The sequence below is a fragment of the Talpa occidentalis genome, unplaced genomic scaffold (assembly GCF_014898055.3).
Source record: "Talpa occidentalis isolate TD23 unplaced genomic scaffold, MPIMG_talOcc4v2.1 talOcc4.13, whole genome shotgun sequence".
In the NCBI taxonomy this organism is placed as follows: domain Eukaryota; kingdom Metazoa; phylum Chordata; class Mammalia; order Eulipotyphla; family Talpidae; genus Talpa; species Talpa occidentalis.
Window position 1 is genome coordinate 67523073 of NW_023601322.1, and position 19115 is coordinate 67542187.

General features: G+C 50.6%; 3 protein-coding genes and 1 non-coding gene across 5 annotated transcripts; 3 read left to right on the forward strand and 1 right to left on the reverse strand.

Moving 5' to 3' along the window:
- The first annotated feature begins 41 nt into the window (after positions 1 to 41).
- HARS1 (histidyl-tRNA synthetase 1) lies at positions 42 to 11491 on the forward strand. Its single transcript, XM_037509136.2, has 13 exons — positions 42 to 207; positions 494 to 583; positions 3526 to 3645; positions 4993 to 5088; positions 5730 to 5855; positions 7181 to 7288; positions 7438 to 7536; positions 7750 to 7843; positions 8042 to 8169; positions 8262 to 8504; positions 10306 to 10422; positions 10602 to 10748; positions 11083 to 11491. Exons 1-13 carry the CDS (start codon positions 118 to 120, stop codon positions 11152 to 11154), a joined length of 1530 nt encoding a protein of 509 aa, XP_037365033.1. The 5' UTR covers positions 42 to 117; the 3' UTR covers positions 11155 to 11491.
- LOC119243879 (small nucleolar RNA U13) lies at positions 1450 to 1552 on the forward strand. The gene has a single exon (XR_005124879.1). It is a non-coding gene; the product is annotated as a small nucleolar RNA U13 (small nucleolar RNA).
- A 349-nt stretch (positions 11492 to 11840) lies between the features above and the next one.
- On the forward strand, positions 11841 to 14774 carry DND1 (DND microRNA-mediated repression inhibitor 1). Its single transcript, XM_037509137.2, has 4 exons — positions 11841 to 11898; positions 12035 to 12152; positions 12476 to 12937; positions 13586 to 14774. Exons 1-4 carry the CDS (start codon positions 11875 to 11877, stop codon positions 14041 to 14043), a joined length of 1062 nt encoding a protein of 353 aa, XP_037365034.1. The 5' UTR covers positions 11841 to 11874; the 3' UTR covers positions 14044 to 14774.
- WDR55 (WD repeat domain 55) lies at positions 13044 to 18377 on the reverse strand. 2 transcript variants are annotated; one of them, XM_037509139.2, is made up of 8 exons: positions 18093 to 18130; positions 17604 to 17721; positions 15982 to 16082; positions 15816 to 15903; positions 15545 to 15724; positions 15365 to 15464; positions 15101 to 15270; positions 13044 to 15020 (listed from the first exon to the last, which is right to left on the reverse strand). In XM_037509139.2, exons 2-8 carry the CDS (start codon positions 17681 to 17683, stop codon positions 14702 to 14704), a joined length of 1038 nt encoding a protein of 345 aa, XP_037365036.1. In that variant the 5' UTR covers positions 17684 to 17721; positions 18093 to 18130; the 3' UTR covers positions 13044 to 14701. The 2 variants fall into 2 exon arrangements, with proteins under 2 accessions (XP_037365036.1, XP_037365035.1); XM_037509138.2 differs by lacking the exon at positions 17604 to 17721 and having other exon boundaries at positions 18093 to 18377.
- Between the last annotated feature and the right edge of the window lie 738 nt (positions 18378 to 19115).

Here is a 19115-nt window from a genome sequence, read left to right on the forward strand (position 1 = left end):
GCCGGCGGAAACTCTCTAGGCGTGCAGGCCAGCAACTCGATAGCCGGAAGTCCTCCGCGAAAGGCTGCGGCAGCTTCAACGTCTGTGGACAGCCATCGGCTCCAGCTGGCAGCCAGTATGGGAGAGCGTGCGGCGCTGGAGGAGCTGGTGCGACTTCAAGGAGAGCTCGTGCGGAGCCTCAAGCAGCAGAAGGCCGGCGCCGAGCAGGTACGATCCAGCAAGGGAGGGGCCACACAAGGCCAGGGAGGATACATAGCTAAGGTGGCCTGCACAAAGGACAGGGATGTGGGAGAAGGGACCGAGCTACGGGGGTGGGGGGCGGGTGAAGGACGGGCTCGGTGGGAGGTATCTAGGATGGGACCGGAGAGAAGCCAAGGTAGGCTTCGGGAGAGAGATCTGCCCCAGATAGTGGATGAGGGAGGGAACGGAATGAATGGCAGAGGAGAGGGTGGAGTAGCAGATGTGATAGCCCAGCGTCTGCTTTCCCTACCAGGTCGAAGAGGAGGTGGCAAAACTACTGAAACTGAAGGCACAGCTGGGTCCTGATGAAGGGAAACAGAAGTTCGTGCTCAAAACCCCCAAGGTAAATACTCCTTTAGGGAGCCTTTGAGATGATCCCTAATTCCACCCATAAGGCGCACATGCCTGCTTCCCTGAAACAGAGCATTGAGGAGAATCTGAAATACTGCAGAGAACTAACAGTTGCTCTGGCTGAAATGAATTCTACCTGAGTCATTCTGGGATAGCAAAGTGATTGGCAGAAACTAGGCCAGCTTGGTGCTTTAAAAAATCAGCCTGCTGCTGCTACTCCTTCTTTCACTCAATAAATATGAATTGAGTGCTTACTGTGCGCTTAGCACTGTACCAAGTGGTGAGTATACTAAGGTGACTAATATAGGCTGCCCTCATGAAGCTTATATTCGACCGAAGAAAACAGACTTAGGACAAATAATCCCATGCATGAATTGCGATAAGTGATATAAGGAAATAACAAGGATACTCTGAGAAAAATAAGGGACAACTGGGAAGTGTGGTATACTAGTTGACCTAAAAGGTGAGTGGACGTTAACCAGGAGAAGAATGTGAGAAAGATAGGACCAGGTAGAGAATGGAAACGCAGAAGCAGGAATGAATCTTGGTAGTTTTCAGGACACTTGTATGATTAGACCCAAATAGAGAAGGAGAGTAGAGTAGAATTAACTTAGAGGTCCAAATTCAGCCTCCAGGATTTCAGGATTCCACTTTCTGTAAGTTCTGTAAACATTCATTGGGCTCTTTAGCACTTCATATTTACCTGTTATTGCACTTACTATTTATGTAGTTTATTTAAAACCTGAGAGGATGAGACTAGTTGCATGGAACCAAATATGTATTTAATAAATGTATGGGAAATTGAATTCCAAAAGAAGAGGGGAGATGGTCTGTCTTGTGTTGAGATGTCACTCTTTGATCCTCTTCTGGTTTATAAGGGTGCTGATTGGGTTTTCGAGCCATTGGGTGAGAGGGCCCCTCTCAAGCCTCTTTTCAAGACGGACACATTACCCTTCTGACATTAAAAAAGAGAGAGAGAGAAATGTCTTCCTTTAAGGTTAATTCTTTGGGTTTCTAAATTCATTCATCTATTCCTTTCTACACACAAAATCATTTCAGTGTAAATCCTAAGGCAGAGACAGTGTAAAATCCTAAGGCAGTGATCATGAAACTGTTAGGGAAAAAGATTAATAGGTTATTTATGGTAGATTAGGCTGGCCTCACCTAAACCAATGATCATTCTTAACATCATTAAAAAGTAGAATAACCAGACAAGTTTTTCCTGATGTGATGTAATAAGACACAGCACCACCTATGAAATAATCCTGCCAAGAAAAATTGAACCTGAATCTAGTCAGGTCTTCAGGCCTAAATACCAATTTACTGGAAATGTGGGAGATGGAGAAACATGTTAATGACACATTGAATATATTGTTTACCAAATCCATGATGTGAAAAATTCTTTAGGATAAATGACTCAATTTCCATAACACATAAATGACTTTCTTTTTTTTTTTCCAGAAGGAAAGGAAACTAGTGTAGATTAAATAGTAGTGAGACATATCAACCAAACAGAATGCATAGGCTTCATTTAGAATCTGACTCAAACAAGCCAGAGAAAATTAAACATGGTTTAGTCATTTAATAATATTAAAGGGTTGCTTTAGATATTCTCGGTTGTAATAAAGGTATTGGAGTCTTCTGTTTTGTTTTTTTTTAAATCCTTACATGTTAGAGAATCACACTTAAATATTTATAGATGAATAATATGATCTCTCAGATTTACTTTAAAATACTCCAGGAAAAAAAAATGCAGCAGTTGATGGTTGTTGAAGCTGGTAATCATGGTAATGGAGGTCAATTATACTATTCTCTATAATGTGTTTTAAATTTTTTTACAATATAATGTTAAAATCAGATTAAACTGGAGAGTTCATATCTATTTTAGTTCGTTGAAATGCATGTTTATTACAGTGTGACTCATGTTAGTATCAGAAAATCTAATTTCATGGGCACAGTACTCTTTCAAGGGGTCTTCATGTTCAAAATTGCTTTCATAATAGCACTAAAACATTATTTGTCTTTTTCACTTTATTTGCATTGAAGGTGCAAAACGCTAATGACTAGGAAAAAATCCTCCGAGAATAGAGTTCTAAGAATCTTAGAAAATACAACCAAGCTAAAAAGGGAATGGAATTTAGAAGGGTGATAGCAACTGGGTGTGACGGTTAATAGGAAATTTTTTTTTAACAAGTGATTATCACTTTAGGGCCTCCCCTGGTGGTGCAGCGGTTGCGCATTGGGCTGCGAAGCTGCCCACAGCCTCTGCAGTGCCGGTTAGATCTCCAAGGGTCCCACATGGTGCACAGATCTCCTGCCACGCCCACTGCTCCCCTCAGCAGTGTATTTCATTCTGTTCCCCGCTCTGGCTCTGGTGAATTCTCTCACCCTCCGGCACTTCTGACTGTACCCAGTGCTTGTATAAATAAATCAATCATTCTTAAAAAAAAAAAAAACAACCCAGTGATTATCACTTTATTAAAAATATTTTACATCACTGGGTCTCCCTGGTGGCGCAGGGGGTTAAGATGCAACCTATGAGGCTATTTGCAGCCACTGCAGCACAAGTTTGATCCCCAGCCAGGGAGCTACCCACATGGTGCAGCAGACCTCTCCTGACTCGCCCGCTGTTTCCCCTCAGCAGTGTATTTTGGTCAGTCTGCCTGTTCTGCTCCCCACTCTGTCTCTGGTGAATCCTCTCACCCCCACACCTCTGGCCTGTACCCCAGTTCTTGAATGCATAAATAAATATATCTTTAAAAAAATTACATCATTGAATAGGGAATTTTTTAATCATTGTTTTATAATTAATGACCAAGTTTGGGTCAAGATTTGCATTGTAATCACTGAGGTCATTCTTTTACATTACTAGATCTTATTTTTGGTTTGTTTTTAAATCCCATCCCTGGTTCTTTGACCTGTTTTGCCTCTCAGGGCACACGAGATTATAGTCCCCGGCAGATGGCAGTCCGGGAGAAGGTATTTGATGTCATCATCCGCTGCTTCAAGCGCCATGGTGCAGAAGTCATCGATACCCCTGTGTTTGAACTAAAGGTAAGAGATGGTGAGGAGAAACTGCCTTGTGGGAGAGTGGGTATATGAACAACAAAGAGGGCAACAGAGGTCTCTCTCTGTTGTGAACAAAAACCAGTATTTTCTCTAGTGATAAGGAGGATGGATGGTTCAGAGGGAGAGGCCCTGCTTTTACCTATTTACCTTGCTTGTCACAAGTGGTGTCCAAAGAGAGTCTGGAGAAGCAGAAGTTGTTGAGCTCCTGTCTGCATTGGCTTCTGCAGCACCTGTCTTCAAGGCATACGTATAAAGTATAAATATGCAGCCAGTCTTCTATTGATGGGTCCTGAGATTGTTTCTGGTTCTTTGCTATTAAAAAAATCAGACGGCATCATTCCTGGCTTACACCGCAGCGATTCTTGTTGCATTTATAATAAAACCCAAATTCTTTATCAAGGCTGAGAAGGCTGTATGTGATGTGACCACTGCCTGCTTCTCCCAGCTCATCTCATGCCATTCTTCCACTCACACTGTGCTATTCTGGTCGCCTTTCTTATTTGTGCAAGCTCCTAAAAATGGTTCCATCTCAGGGCTTTTGTTCTTGCTCTTCCCTCTTCCTGAACTTCCTGTGCCCCTGTCTCTTTGCATCACTTTAATTTCGGATTAAAGACTGCCGATTTTAATTTTAGATCTCAGCTAAAATGCCATTCCTCAAATAATCCTCTCCAACTACCTTGTCTAATACAGTCACTTTTGGAGGCTACTGGGAGATAGGCCTTCAATATATGAATTTTGAGGGGGGGGGGATACAATTCAGCCTATAATACCAACCACTGCTTGAGTGTTTGATTCAACATACTGTAAGTTTTCAGACATTTTACACTTTGCTAAGCTGGTAGGTGAAATATGTTATCACCTTGCTATGAACATTACAGAGCAAGGATTACTGTGTTGTCTTGTGCATTTGACATTAACTCTCAGGCATCATAAAAACATATGTTAGTTGATTTAATAACTCATTCCTAGAAGTTTATTGTGAGAAAGAATGTGTACCCAAATATATTTACTGAAATGTTAAATGGAATGTGTTTTTTCTTTTTCTTAGAACAACCTAACAACATTTGGAATGTCTCCTCACTGGGATATTATGCAACTTTTAAAAATAATACTTCAGCTATCACAAAATGGAAATGTCATAGGCAGAAAACAACATTGGTGTTCCCTTTTGATTAAAACTACACCTAACACATAAGCATTAGGATAGGGAGCAGAGGGATCATGGACAAGCTGAAATCAGTCATGGGTTTTTATTCTCAAAACTTCGTTTTAAACTGTTATATTTACCATTGTGCCCACATTTCTTTGTGTGCTTTTTTTTCCCCCCCACAGGAAACACTGACAGGAAAGTATGGGGAAGACTCTAAGCTGATCTACGACCTGAAGGATCAGGGTGGGGAGCTGCTGTCCCTACGCTATGACCTCACTGTATCTTTCCATACCTGGGCTCTTGGCACGCTGGATGGATTGGCCCTCGCTGGGCTCAGGCTTTTTCTAGACTCAGGTTTTGGGGACAGCCGGACATAAGCAGGATCAAATATGATGCCTTTGCAATCAGGTGAATTATTTCCCTACAGGAGCAGGACTTTGGCTAAAGAGAACATCACCTTAGAAGTTTTCAAAGTTCTTAGCTTTTCAAAGTTCTTAGAACCCTTAGCTCTTTTAGGACCCCATTCCCACTCTCTAGCAACCTGCCCTGTCCTCTGGACAGATTTCCCCATAATTGACTGGTTGCCTTTATGTCTCCTTTATGTCCAAATTGTCAGAGAATCATCTGTGTAGAGCTCCCGCATGGCAAGCTTGCTCTTGCTCCGCAGCCTGGCCAGTTTGCCCAGCCCCTGCTCAGCATATCCCAGGGCAGACGCTACCAAAGGGCAAGGAGCCTTAATCTTTTTGAGCTGCCCCCTGTGATGACCGAGTTGATTCTGTCTGATATTCAGAAATGCAGTTCATCTTCATGGGTGATGGTTTTACCAGAACAGGAAGGGGTTGGACTTCAGCTTCTGGTATTAAAGATAATCCACTCCAGACTGATAGGAGGGGCTTTCTCCTTAACTCTGTGTCATCAGGTTCCTTTTGCTCGATATTTGGCCATGAATAAACTGACCAACATTAAACGCTACCACATAGCAAAAGTCTATCGGCGGGATAACCCAGCTATGACCCGAGGCCGCTATCGTGAATTCTACCAATGTGTGAGTATGTATGCGGGACAGACCAGTGACTCGGCCCTCCCTCAGGCCAGGAGAGTCTGTTGAGTATTCATGGTATCCTAAACAAACTGCACACCCCAGATAATGCTAACCCTGAGGTTTCTTTCTTTCTTTCTTTATTTTTTGTGGGAACCTCGCCGGTGGCCGGGGAATGAACTGGCGCTGCAGAGGTGTGGGCAGCCTCGCAGCCCAGCGCTCAACCGCTGCGCCACCAAGGGAGGCCCAGTTTTCTTTTTTTTTTAAAGATTTATTTATTTATGCATACAAGAGCCGGGGTATTGGGGGTGGGGGGGGGGAGGATATGCAGTAGGTGAGAGGATCCACCAGAGACAGAGAGGGGAACAGAACAGGCAGACTAACTGAAACACACTGCTGAGGGTGTTAGGGGGAGAGGATGTCCTAAGCTAATTCCATGCAGGCTTTATGGACTCCACCCCCACTCCAGACCAAAACCATCAGGACATTGGGAAAGACAAATCCCGTCACCACCAAAGGAAAGGTGGCTGGGACCTGAGGGTGGGGTTAAGCAGCCACGTTTGGTATAAAAAAGACACGTGGGCCTTGGGGGGCTCGCTCTCTTGCTGGCCTCCTGGCTTCACGGCTCCTGGCTTGCGGCCAGCTCTCAGAGTGCCATTTGGGATTCCTGATTGGCGGATCGGGTAGGACGCATTTATAACTGTGTCTCCCACTTTTCTCCCTGAACTGTACATTTCCTCATTTCCCCTTCCCTTGTAAATTAACCTTTTATTAACCTTTCACGTGTGCCTTCAGTAGAGTATTGATAAGTCCTTTTAAGTGTGCGGGTGAGGACCCACAGTCAGGCACCCCGTTTTGTATTGGGACTGCCCTGTAACAAAGGGAGCAGTGGGCTATACAGGAGAGGTCTGCTGCGCCATGTGGGTTGCTCCCTGGAGCCAGGGATCGAACTCCTGCTGCAGAGGCTGCAGATTGCTCCATAGTGAGGTGCTTAATCCCTTGTGCCACCAGGGAGGCCCACCCTGAGGTTTCTTAAGTATTTTCATGCAGATTTTACAAAGCCCTATGGGGAGGGGAGGGGAGGATTAACACAGCAGTAGGAGGAAATAAGGAAAAGTAGATGAGGGAGATCAGGAATAGCCCAGTTGATAGAAAGGAAACCAGGACTGGTGAGAGACCCAACAATACCAGGATTCATCTCTAGGCTGATGATCAGTGGAGAAAGAAGGGAGGTCTGTGCATGAGAAAAACAGACCTTCCCTTCATGGGGGAAGCAGAGATTTTAAGAAGGTTAAATCCAGGAGGGCCTCTGGCTGCCCCGCCCCTTGCAGGACTTTGACATCGCTGGGCAGTTCGACCCCATGATCCCCGACGCAGAGTGCCTGAAGATCATGTGTGAGATCCTGAGTTCACTTCAGATCGGTGACTTCTTGGTCAAGGTTAGAGCTACTGGGGCCGGGAGGATAAAGTTGGGCCTGGTCTCCACGGGAGAAAGTCCTAGTGCAGAGGGACCAGTAGCCCAAGTGGCCGAGGCTACGGAGGGTCAGGTAGCGCAGTTCCCCGCTCACTGAGCCTTGGGCCTCCACAGGTGAATGACCGGCGCATCCTAGATGGCATGTTTGCCGTGTGTGGGGTTCCCGATAGCAAGTTCCGTACCATCTGCTCTTCGGTGGACAAGCTGGACAAGGTAATGACCCAAACTCATGACTCTTCCCAGACCCCCAGCCTGTTCTGAGAAGGGGCCTGCCTCTGTGTCCACCAGAGAAAGATTAACCAGGATTTAGGTTGCAGGGAAGCTTTGACTCCACAACTGCTCCCTACCCCCACCTCCCAGGGAGGGCCCACACTTGCTCTGCAGTGGGAAGCTGCCAGGGGTCCCTGACTGGTGTCTGTCTGCCAGGTATCATGGGAGGAAGTAAAGAATGAGATGGTGGGAGAGAAGGGCCTCGCACCCGACGTAGCCGACCGCATCGGGGACTATGTCCAGCAGCACGGTAAGGAACAAACCCTGCCTCTGCAGCAGCCCTCAAGCGTGAAGCTAAAACTCTTCTCTGTGTGTGCATCACATGTAGGAGAAAGGGAGAGGAAGGGGGTGTGTGTGTGTGCATACGTGTGCAGTCCAGGCAAAAGGTAGAGCCTCCCTACAAAGTTCTTCTGGTCAGTCAGTCTGGCTCACAGATCTGTCTCCTCAGGTGGGGTCTCCCTGGTGGAACAGTTGCTCCAGGATCCTAAACTCTCCCAAAACAAGCAGGCCTTGGAGGGCCTGGGGGACCTGAAGCTGCTGTTTGAGTACCTGACCCTATTTGGCATCGCAGACAAGGTGAGTTGGGTTAGAGATGGGAAACGCAGTGAGCTTTGCTGCCTCAGTGCCTTAATCCTCAGCTGGTACTGACCGTGTCCTTGTACCCACAGATCTCCTTTGACCTGAGCCTTGCTCGGGGGCTGGACTACTATACTGGGGTGATCTATGAAGCGGTTCTGCTACAGACCCCTGCCCAGGCAGGAGAAGAATCCTTGGGTGTGGGCAGTGTGGCCGCTGGAGGACGCTATGATGGACTGGTGGGCATGTTTGATCCCAAAGGGCGCAAAGTGCCCTGCGTGGGACTCAGCATTGGGGTGGAGCGGATCTTCTCCATCGTGGAGCAGAGGCTGGAGGTAGGTCCTAGGGAGTGGGTAGCAAACAAATTGGGTAGGTGGTGGCACCTGAGTGATGTTTGATCTCCAGGGAGGCAAGTGGTCCAGCTTTGGGCAAAGGCTATCTTAACAAAGAAATAGGAGAAAAGATGACTCCCACCTCCATTATCAGCCAGCTTTATGGATCTTTGATCATCCTTTTTGCACAAAATCCTCTCAATCCCTACTTCCCGCAGGGCTGTCAGGAGTCTAGGCTGGTATCTCTGAGGACCCAGATCATCCTCATGATACACAATATTTTACTGCTCTGTGCCAGGCACTGTGCTTAGTGCTTTTTGTGAATTATCTAATAAAATTCTTGGGCCTCCCCTAGTGGCGCAGGCGGTTGAGCGCAGTGCTGTGAAGCTGTCTGCAGCCTCTGCAGCGCCGGTTCAATTCCCGGCCGGCCAGGGAGATACCCACATGGCGCGGCAGAACTCTCCTGTCTCGCCTGCTGCTCCCCTCAGCAGTGTACTTCGGTCCTTCTGCCTGTTCTGCTCCCTACTCTGTCTCTGGTGAATTGTCTCATCCTCCCACACCTTTGGCCTATTTATTTTTTTTTAAAGATTTATTTATTTATACAAGAACCGGGGTACAGGCCAGAGGTACGGGAGGGTGAGAGGATCCACCAGAGACGGAGCAGGGAACAGAACAGGCAGACTGAAGAAACACACTGCTGAGGGGAGCAGTGGGCAAGACAGGAGAGGTCTGTGCCCTGTGGGTTTCTCCCTGGCCGGCTGGGATTGAACCTGTGCTGCAGAGGCTGCGGACGGCTTCACAGTGTGGTATTCAAATTGCCTGCGCCTCCAGGGAGTCCCTAAATAAATAAATATATTTTTTAAAAAATTCTTGCAGGAATCCTCTGAGAGCAGTTACTTTATATTTTTCAGGCAAGGTGACTGAGGCATTATAGATTAAATAATTTGCCCATGGTCATAAAACTTATAAGTGGCAGAGTCAGAATTGGGATCCAGACAGTCTCACTCCAGAGTCTGCTCCTAAGCACCTTATACAGTGTCTAAGTGGAAAGCATGTGTCTGAGGCCGGGGGGACCTCATATAATGGTCTTGATTGTCCAGCACCTAGAGTAACACCAGGGAAGCCCATCATGGCTCAAGCCCTCCGTTGTTACTGCTGCTTTTGACTGGCCACTTGCTTTTCATCCCCCGGGCTTCTGGTGATACCTTTTCATCCCTGTGGGCTCTGGCGTACCTTCCCACCCCACTGCTTCCATCCTTGCCTCTAAAGTGGATGCCACGCCTGTTTCCCAGCTGAGTCACTATTCCAATAGTGCACGAAAGCTCTTTTCCCAAAAAAGATAATGGGCAATAGCATTCTCCCTCCCTGCCCCCTAGCCACCCCAGCTCCCCTAGATTGTGCCCTGTGGTTGAAGTATAAGAGGCCCAGTCTCTTGACTGGGCACATAGTAAGAGGGAACTAGAACTGCCGGGGTGAAAAGCCTGGGTGGGCTCCCCGTATCACTCTGTGTGAATGTCCTTGTGCATCTTTAAGGTACTGGATGAGATGAGCTGGAAGTTACTATACATAAGCTACCTTTGCCCTCGGACTGTGTTATTTATTCTTGCAAGTCGTATGTTCAGCTCATTTCGTCTGAGCTAACTTTGGTCCAATTGCGAGATGAGGAGATTGCGCCCTGCCCTGGTGGAGATGGCTGAGTCGGGCTGTGTCTCTCAGAATCCTAATAAGAACCTGTACTGTCTGCTCCTTGAAGGTGTTGTAAAAGGTCATCCAGCCCCCTGACTTTAATCTGCCCCTTCCCCAGGCTTTGGAGGAGAAGGTTCGGACCACAGAGACACAGGTGCTTGTGGCATCGGCACAGAAGAAACTGCTGGAGGAGAGACTGAAGCTCGTCACAGAGCTGTGGGATGCCGGGATCAAGGTACGGGGGCAAGCCTCGGGATGGCAGCAAACTTGGACAGACTCTCTCCCTTAGTGACCGTGCCGTCACTATGACTTCTTGGGGTGCAACTCAGAGCAAGGTGCTAGCTGGGTTCCCCAGGAGGCTATCCCTGAAGAGAGTGGGAGCCAGCCTGCATCTTCTGCTCTGGTGCCCTGCAGGCAGAGCTACTGTACAAAAAGAACCCGAAGTTACTAAACCAGCTGCAGTACTGCGAGGAAACGGGCATCCCACTGGTGGCCATCATCGGGGAGCAGGAGCTCAAGGATGGCGTCATCAAGCTTCGTTCAGTGGCAAGCAGAGAAGAGGTAAGGGGGCAGGCAGGAAGGCTGGGGAACAGGCAGTGAGGAAATATATGCCAATGCAGCAGGCCAGTGCCCATACAAGACCTTGGCAAACGCTGGGCCTTCATATTAGTGCCCAGTTGTGAAGACCTATAGACCGAAACTGTTAGCAGTCTGGTAGGGGTAGGATCTCTAGCCCCGCATATTTTCTGGCTCCCCCAAGAAGCACTGTCTCCTTATGGTGTTTGACGGGGTTCCTACTCACAGCTGAGGCACCCCTGATGACTAGAGGTAGGAGCACCCAGGGAGCAGTGGAGAGGAAGCCGTTCATACCTCCTTCTTCTCTCATGCCGGCCAGGTGGACATCCGAAGGGAAGACCTTGTGGAGGAAATCAAAAGGAGAACAAGTCAGCCTCTCTGCATCTGCTGAACTGAGCAAACTGGAAAGTGGGACTGGCACTGTTGGAGACTAAGATAAAACTGCGTATATCTTCAACAGCTTTGCATATTCCTGTTCCAGCAGGAAGACCTGAAGAGTAAACAGAGACTTTTTATTTTTATTATGATTATCTTAATGGTAATTATTGGCAAAAATGGCCAGGCACTGCACTATTTTACGTAGAAGGCCTTGCAGGCTTATTAATACACTCTGTTCTCCCAGGCCACAGGGCCCGGACCTAAGATGGACTCGTCTGCAGGGCCCCCAAAACAAGAAGGAACGTACCCCACAAACAATTGCGGAAGGTCCAATAAAATGCCTCAACCACTGGAGCCTGCCCGTGTTTCTATTGCTGAGCGCCGCCTCCCCGTCAGAGCCCGAACCTCCCATTCGGATCATTTTAGTGTTGGAAACCGGGGTGAAAGACCCCAGGGTGAAGGGTGCCCCTGGGGTTCTCATCGGCGGTCAGCACCGGGTGGGCTAGCGAGTTACCCCGGGCCGCGCTGCGGTCCGCGCACCCCGCGGAGGCGCCAGGCTTTCACCTGCGGATCGAGCTGCCCGCGGCGCACGTGCGGAGGCCGCCTCCACCCCGGGGGGCGGGGTCGTGCTCACGGCCAATGGGCGCTTGGGAGGTGGAGGGGCAGGGAAGTTTCCAGAGGCCGAAGGGGAGGAGGTTATAAAAGGGGGTGCTGGCGGGCCAGCGCGAGAGCCATGCAGTCCAAGCGGGAATGCGAGGTGAGTGCTCCGCGGCGAGGGAGTCCGCGAGCCCCACGGGCGCACGCAGCAGGGGGCTGGTGTGGGCCCCCGCGCCGGAGGCGGGGTGGGGGCGGGCGCGGCCATCCGCCATTCCAGCCTGCCCTTTCCCCTTCAGCTGTGGTGTGAGAGGGTGAATCCAGAGAACAAGGCGGCGTTGGAGGCGTGGGTCAGGGAGACGGGCATCCGCCTGGTGCAGGTGAACGGGCAGAGGAAGTACGGCGGGCCGCCCCCAGGTACGGTCGTCCCAGCCTCTACCGCCCGACCAGCCCCCCTTGGGGGAGGGGCCACCCCGGGACCATCACCAGCACCCCCAAGCGCCCGTTACACGAACCCAGGCAATTGAGGGCCCCCAGCCCCCTTACGCGCACCCCTCGCCCCCAGGAAGGGCCCGGTCTGGAAGCTGCTCCGCGGGCGGGCCCCGTTAGCTGGTCACCCAGTTTTGCCGACGCGGGGCACGGGTGTTGTACCCATTTCACAGACGCCCGCCCTGGTCTCGGGCCCCGAACCCGAGCCGTCCCAGGGTCTGACGGCGGCCCTCCCGCCCCTCTCCCCGCAGGCTGGGTGGGCAGCCCGCCGCCGGCCGGGTCGGAGGTGTTCATCGGGCGGCTGCCCCAGGACGTGTACGAGCACCAGCTGATCCCGCTGTTCCAGCGCGTGGGCCGCCTCTACGAGTTCCGCCTGATGATGACCTTCAGCGGCCTGAACCGCGGCTTCGCCTACGCCCGCTACAGCTCGCGGCGCGGCGCTCAGGCCGCCATCGCCACGCTGCACAACCACCCGCTGCGCCCCGCCTGCCCGCTGCTGGTGTGCCGCAGCACGGAGAAGTGCGAGCTGAGCGTGGACCGCCTGCCGCTGGGGCTGAGCCGCCGCGCGCTGCTGCTCGCTTTGCAGCCGCTGGGGCCCGGCCTGCAGGAGGCGTTGCTGCTGCCCAGCCCCGGGCCGGCGCCCGCGCAAATCGCGCTGCTCAAGTTCAGCTCGCACCGCGCCGCCGCCATGGCTAAAAAGGCCCTGGTGGAAGGTAGGGGGGGGGGGGGCGTGGGGTCCCAACGGCGGGGGTCAGACCTCTTCTGCCAGGCACTTTACCGCTGCACAATACAGGGTGAAGTCACAAGATTTTACTGCCAAACAGATTTGAGTTTGCAAACAAACTGTTTATTTGAACTCAGGTTTTTAAATTTCCAGTGCTGCTACCAGGGGTCACTTAGCAACAGTTAACACTTGCCAAGCAGTTAATTCCTGAGTTAATCTTCAGCTTTGCAATGAAATACAGTGAGCTCCTTCTTTAAGGGTGAGGAGGCTGTTTTAAGAGAAACTGACTTGCCCGAGGCAGTCTTAACTGAGCCTACCTTTGATCCACTGTGGAAACTACTTCCTCAGCCGGGTGTGAAAATTATCCAGTACTTAGCATATTACCTGATGCTGGGCAAGTACTCAGTAAAGATTAGCTATTGTGATGCTCATGAGGCAGAAAAGCTTGCAACCAATGCACCTCCAAGCAATCTTGGAAGGTGTTGCACCTCCTTTACAAGTACAGTGAAGCCTGGCAAGGTTAACTTGCCTGAGGTCACAGCAAGATAAGGGGAGGCTTAGAAATTAAACACAGGCCTTTGTCTGGGGTCTGGGAGCTTGGGCCTAGGGCTTTGACCAGTCCATCTTTTCCCTGCAGGCCAGTCACGCCTCTGTGGAGAGCAGGTGGCAGTGGAGTGGCTCAAGCCAGACCTGAAGCAGCGACTCCGCCAGCAGTTTGGGGGTCCGTTGCTGCGGCCCCTACAGCCAGAGAGCAGCCGCTTGTCCCTGGCCAGGGACAAGCTAGTGTCCCAAGGGGCTCGGGCTGCCCTGCAGGTGTTGTGCCAGCAGATGAAGCTGGGCATCCCAGTCTTCCTCACCAAGTGTCTGGGCACGGGCCCTGCTGGCTGGCATCACTTCTGGTACCAGGTGGTGATCCCTGGGCACCCGGTGCCCTTCAGTGGCCTCATCTGGGTTGTGCTGGCCCAGGATGGGCAGGATGCACATGAGGTGGCCAAGGATGCTGTGTCTGCACAGCTGCTGGAGGCACTGAGTAAGTCTGGGGCCAGCCTCCTGCAGCCTGCTGTGGCTAAGGCAGGTGTCATGGTCAAGCAGTGACCCCATCCTCTCTACAGGCAGCCTGACCAAAGGGGCATAACCTGGGTCAGTCCCCAGCCCAGCAGGCCTGGGTAACCACTATCTGATCCCAAAAGGGGGAGGGGCATGGGCCCTGCCTTAGGCCTGACAGCCCCATAGCTGGGGCAGGGTCCCAGCACACACCTGGGGACAGCTCAGGTTTGGCTAAGTTGTGGTGAGGGACCTTGCCCTCCTCCCACCCAGGCTTGGGTCTGACCCATGGATATTCCTTGCCCATTCTCTGACACACACACCCTCTCCTCCTCCCACAGTGTAGCATAAAACTTTGCTTATTTTCTTGACTTGTCCTCTTTGCTGTTTTTTATTTGGGGGCTGGCAAAGCCAAAAGGTCAGAAGTCTTACCTTTTGTCCCTACCACTTGGTATTCTAGTTTCGGTTTATGTACAACTTTTGAGTTTTTCTATGCTGGTTGTATTTATATTAAACCCCTGGTTGGTGTACACCTGTGTCAGTGCTGTGGACTTGTATTACAGTGGGAGAGTGAGGGGCTGCTGCAGGGTAAGCATTTCCCCACATAGTGCCCGGAGTCCTGAGCCTCTGTCTGCATGTCGTCTTGGCAACACCTTGGAAGCAAAACTCTTGCCCAGGAAGGATCTATCTTAAGATTCAGATCATCCCCTCAGTCACTATCATCCTCACTCTCCTCTTCCTCCCCAGCTGTGGGGTCCTCTCCTTCCTCCCTCAGTCCTGCAAAGAAGTCATCGGTGCTCCAGGCCTTGCTGCTCAATGCCCGCAGCGGTCCTCCCTTTTTCTTGCGCCGACGGTAGTCATCCACCACCACAGCCCGAAGCTGGGCCATGTCCCAAAACTTAAGACGCTGGTCGTGGCCACTGCTGGCCAGGAATCGGCCGCAGTGGGAGAGGGCTAGCTCCTCCACAGGCTCCCCGGCATGCTGACCCACGCTGCCCACCACTCGGTTCGGCAGGATGTTCACAGCCCTAGACAGAGAGAAAGCCCCGGGTGTGAGCTAGGTGCACCTACCCTTCCCGTGACCCTAAGGGCTATCCCAGCCTCTAACCTGATGACTCCGTCCGTGGAGCCAGTGCACAGCAGACTCTCAGTGACCTGAACCATGCAGTCGATGGACTCTGCTTTCAGGGCAAAGCGGTCACTTGTGGCCCCAAAGCCATTCCAGTTGAAGAGGTAGATAGTACCTTCACTGGAGCCACAGGCCACCTTCTTCCCACACTGCAGGGAAATAGAGCAGAGCGTGTCCATGGAGCCACAGTCAAATGAAGTCCCCCCACCAAATACTCCCCCTCCCTATCACACGTGACCATACTTTCATGATTGTGACAGAGGTCAGGTCCCCAGACTGGGTCTCTGAGAGCAGCTCAAAGCGGCGTCGCTTGATGTTGAAGACCCCAAGGCAGCCATCCCCACTATGGAGAGAGAAAGGTTTGGCCAGAGGACCCAAAGAGGGGAACTGAACACAAAAGAGAAGCGGCGGCTCTGAGACTACCTGGCTGTGAGCAACAGCTTCTTGGCTGGGTCCAGGGCCATGTCAGCAATGTACTCCTCATGCTGTCGCATATCCATCAAGGGGCCTTCCTTCCGCTGGTCCCAGAGCCGGATGCCACCTGTGTCGTCTCCAGTGGCCAAAACATTCTCATCCACCAGCAACAGACAGTTGATGGGGGCGCTAGAGACACAGATACAGAAGTTCTTGCAGCAGCTTTTTCCCAAGTACTGGTGCTTACCTCTCACCCCAATACACAGTTGGCTCCTCTTACCCGTGAGCCTTGGAAATGCGTCTTTCCAGTTGGCCATGCTCCACATCTAGAACATGGATGGCTTTGTCCTTGGAGACAGTAACAAGTTCTGGAGGAAAAAGGACCTGGGTCATGGTGCTGTTTTCCTTCCACCACCATATTGTTGGCCGCCTTCCCTAATACTCACTCTGCCCATCTGCAGAAAAGGCCACAGCTCGGCAGGACTTGAGATGGTGACCCGAGGACCAGAGCTCCTTGGTTTCTCCCTCTTGGCAGGAGTAGGAAAAGCTTGGGGGTGAGGAGAGAGAGTAAATGACCCCAGGACCCACCTGAGATGCATGGAGTGTAGAGATCAAGTAGCCAACCTCCCATCTACCTAGGAACTCCTATTTGTACACCTCCAAATCCAAGGAGCTCACCATCCCTATTTTCCATTTTCAGTGAACTTCAAATGTTAGACCTTACACATTCTATACACAATAATTCAAAGTACATTTGCCCAGGACTTCTTTGCGACTGCACCCCATCCCCCTTATTATCCTTGAAAAACTCAGCCTGGGCAAAGATGAAGTATGGCGCACAGTGGAGGCATAGAAATATTTGCTTAATTAAGACAGCCCCAGAAGTTGTAAACGTAAAGGTCTCTGAGATAGGGTCCTCGCTCTCCAGTTCTGCAGGAGCTAGAGAAAACCATAACGTATTACAGTCCATACTGATCATATGAACGGAGGACGGGGCAAATGGAGATGGAGCAAAGGCACAGATTAAGCTCAGCCTTGAGGCAAGTACCTGTCCACAAAATAGTGCCTCAGAGCAGACCTCAAAAAGGGCTGAATGAGTAAGTGCTCAATTGCCTGAGTTCCAGTGCAGAACTGCTTACTTTTTGTTCTGTCCCAGTGCCTAGCACGAAAAAGTCACTTAATAAACATTCACAATGAATGAAATTAGGGAAGGAGACCCTGGAAAGATAACTACTAAAGTGATGACATGTGAATTCGATCATGAAGAGTAAGTAGTTCACCTTGCAGAGTATAAGGGACAAGTGCTGGAAGCAGAAGCCCATGTCCCTTCCAGGGCAGAGACAGGAATAAGGAGGGTTCTAGTGGCAGGAGGGTGGTAAGGCTAGAGCTGGAAAAATGGGACAGATTGGACTGGGCTTGAGACCATGCAGGCTAAGCATAAGTCTGTATTTAATCCCATGGGAAAAGGAACCTCTTTTTTTTTTTTTTTTTTTTTTTTTTTTTTTAATCCTTTCCAGAACGGTAAGGAGGGAAGTTACCTGCCCACCAGGAGTGAAACCCTTCTACATTTGTTAAATATTTAAGTTGGTGCTATACTGACACTTGACCCTCTGCAAAGTAGATACTAATAATCCCATTTTTATTTTTTCGAAAGATTTATTTATGCATACAAGAACTGGGGTGTAGGCCAGAGGTGCGGGGGTGAAAGGATTCACCAGAGACAGAATGGGGAGCAGAACAGGGGAATCCACTGAAATACTCTGAGGGGAGCAGCAGGCAAGACAGGAGAGGTCTGCTGCGCCATGTGGGTTAGCTCCCTGGCTGGGGATCAAACTCATGCCGACAGTGCTGTGACTTAACCCCTTGTGCCACTAGGGAGCCCCTAATCCATTATTAGAGATGAAAATACAAACATTACCTTGTCCAAGGTCACGGCAACTAACGAGGGGATTGAGGCTTAAATTCATTAAATCTGACAGCACAACTCTCCTGATTAATATCTTCAATGGCTTTTCTCTGCTTCCATTACATCTTATTTTCAAAATCAAACATGTACTTAGGCACCTACCCTGGGCTAGAACAGGAGTTGCAATGGAGAACAAAACAGACTACAGATTTACACTCCAGTGTTTTCCAAACTCCAGTCATGACCCATTAGTGAGCTGCAATCAGAATTTTATGTGTGCCTGCAATAACAACAGAATCAAGTAAACCAGAAAAACATCGGAGTACATCACACATAATGGAAAAGGTATTCTTACTGGAGGGTGAGGTTTAAAAGTTTGAAAAGTACTTCTTTGGTGGAGAAGATGAGCAGTCAAAATAATCGCATAAATGCACACATGGTTACAAACCACTTAAATTTATGAGGGAAAGATACCTGGTGCCATGACAGCACCTCACAGGTAATCTGAGTCTGGGGCATGGCGCAGGTTGAGTCTTGCGAAATTTGTTTCCCAGCAACTTTCTCTCCTCTCTCCTGTCCAGCTCCCTCCCTGCGGAGCTCCCTGACCCGACAGTCCCCGCTCCCCACGTCCGCACCCTGGCAGGCACTTACACGTACACGTCCCCATCCACATCCCCTGCCGCCAAGAGATCGCGGGTCGGATGAAACGCCAACCCACTGGCCGGCGCTTCCAGCACGATGTCTTCCGGGGTGTCTCGGATCCTGGCCGGGGCTTCTGCCGCATCAGGGTCCTCCTCGTCGCTCCCATCCTCCGGGGGCAGTTCCTCACACGTGCGATCCATGCACAGGCGGACTCGAGCCGCGCAGGAGCTGGGAGGTGAGCGCAGGCGCGAGGCACGCGGGGTCTCAGGAGGCCTCCTCCGCGTCGGGGGCGGGGCAGGAAGTGACGCCAGGGCGTGCTCAGGAACCCGGAAAAGGCGGGCCGGCCAGTGTGGTGTAGGTAGCGCGGATCCTAGGGCTCCCCGCCCCCAAAGCCTTTACATCCCGGTGTTGTCTAGGCTGGTAGCTGAACCGGCTAGACTGCGCGACCGTCATTCCCCTCCGAGGTCATTTTATATAAAGTTGAAAGCTGCATTTAAGTCCTTTCCTCTCATCCTAATCGATGCTGAAAATTTGGTACTCCCTCCCGCAACCAGTAGTGCCCTCGGAATAGGAGAGAGGGATGACAGACAATCGTTCATAACCTGGTGATACCCAACACCACAAGCATGACATGGTTGGTCGGGAAACAGAAACACGCAGCATGAATTTGACATGCAGGTGCTGTGGACAGCAGGCAGCCTTGCGTACAGGCTTACGCAGCTGATGTTCACTTTCACCATCTTGGTGGCCAGAAAGGTACAGCATCGGGCCTCTTACTAGTCCGGCTCCAGACCCTTGATGGACCTGGCCAATAGTAATGAGGACTGGCAATCGGTGACATTCTGGAATCCTGTCAACAAAAATTCCACAAAAATGAGAGCACTCTGCATGATGGGGCAGAGAGGAGCAAGAGCTCCTGTGGCTGAACCTCTCACATCCCTGTAGTACTCACCCAGAGAGGCATTAAGTCTCCCTAGACAAAAATTGCCGTGTGATGTTGGGAGTCTCACTATGTGACCAACCAGAGGGACT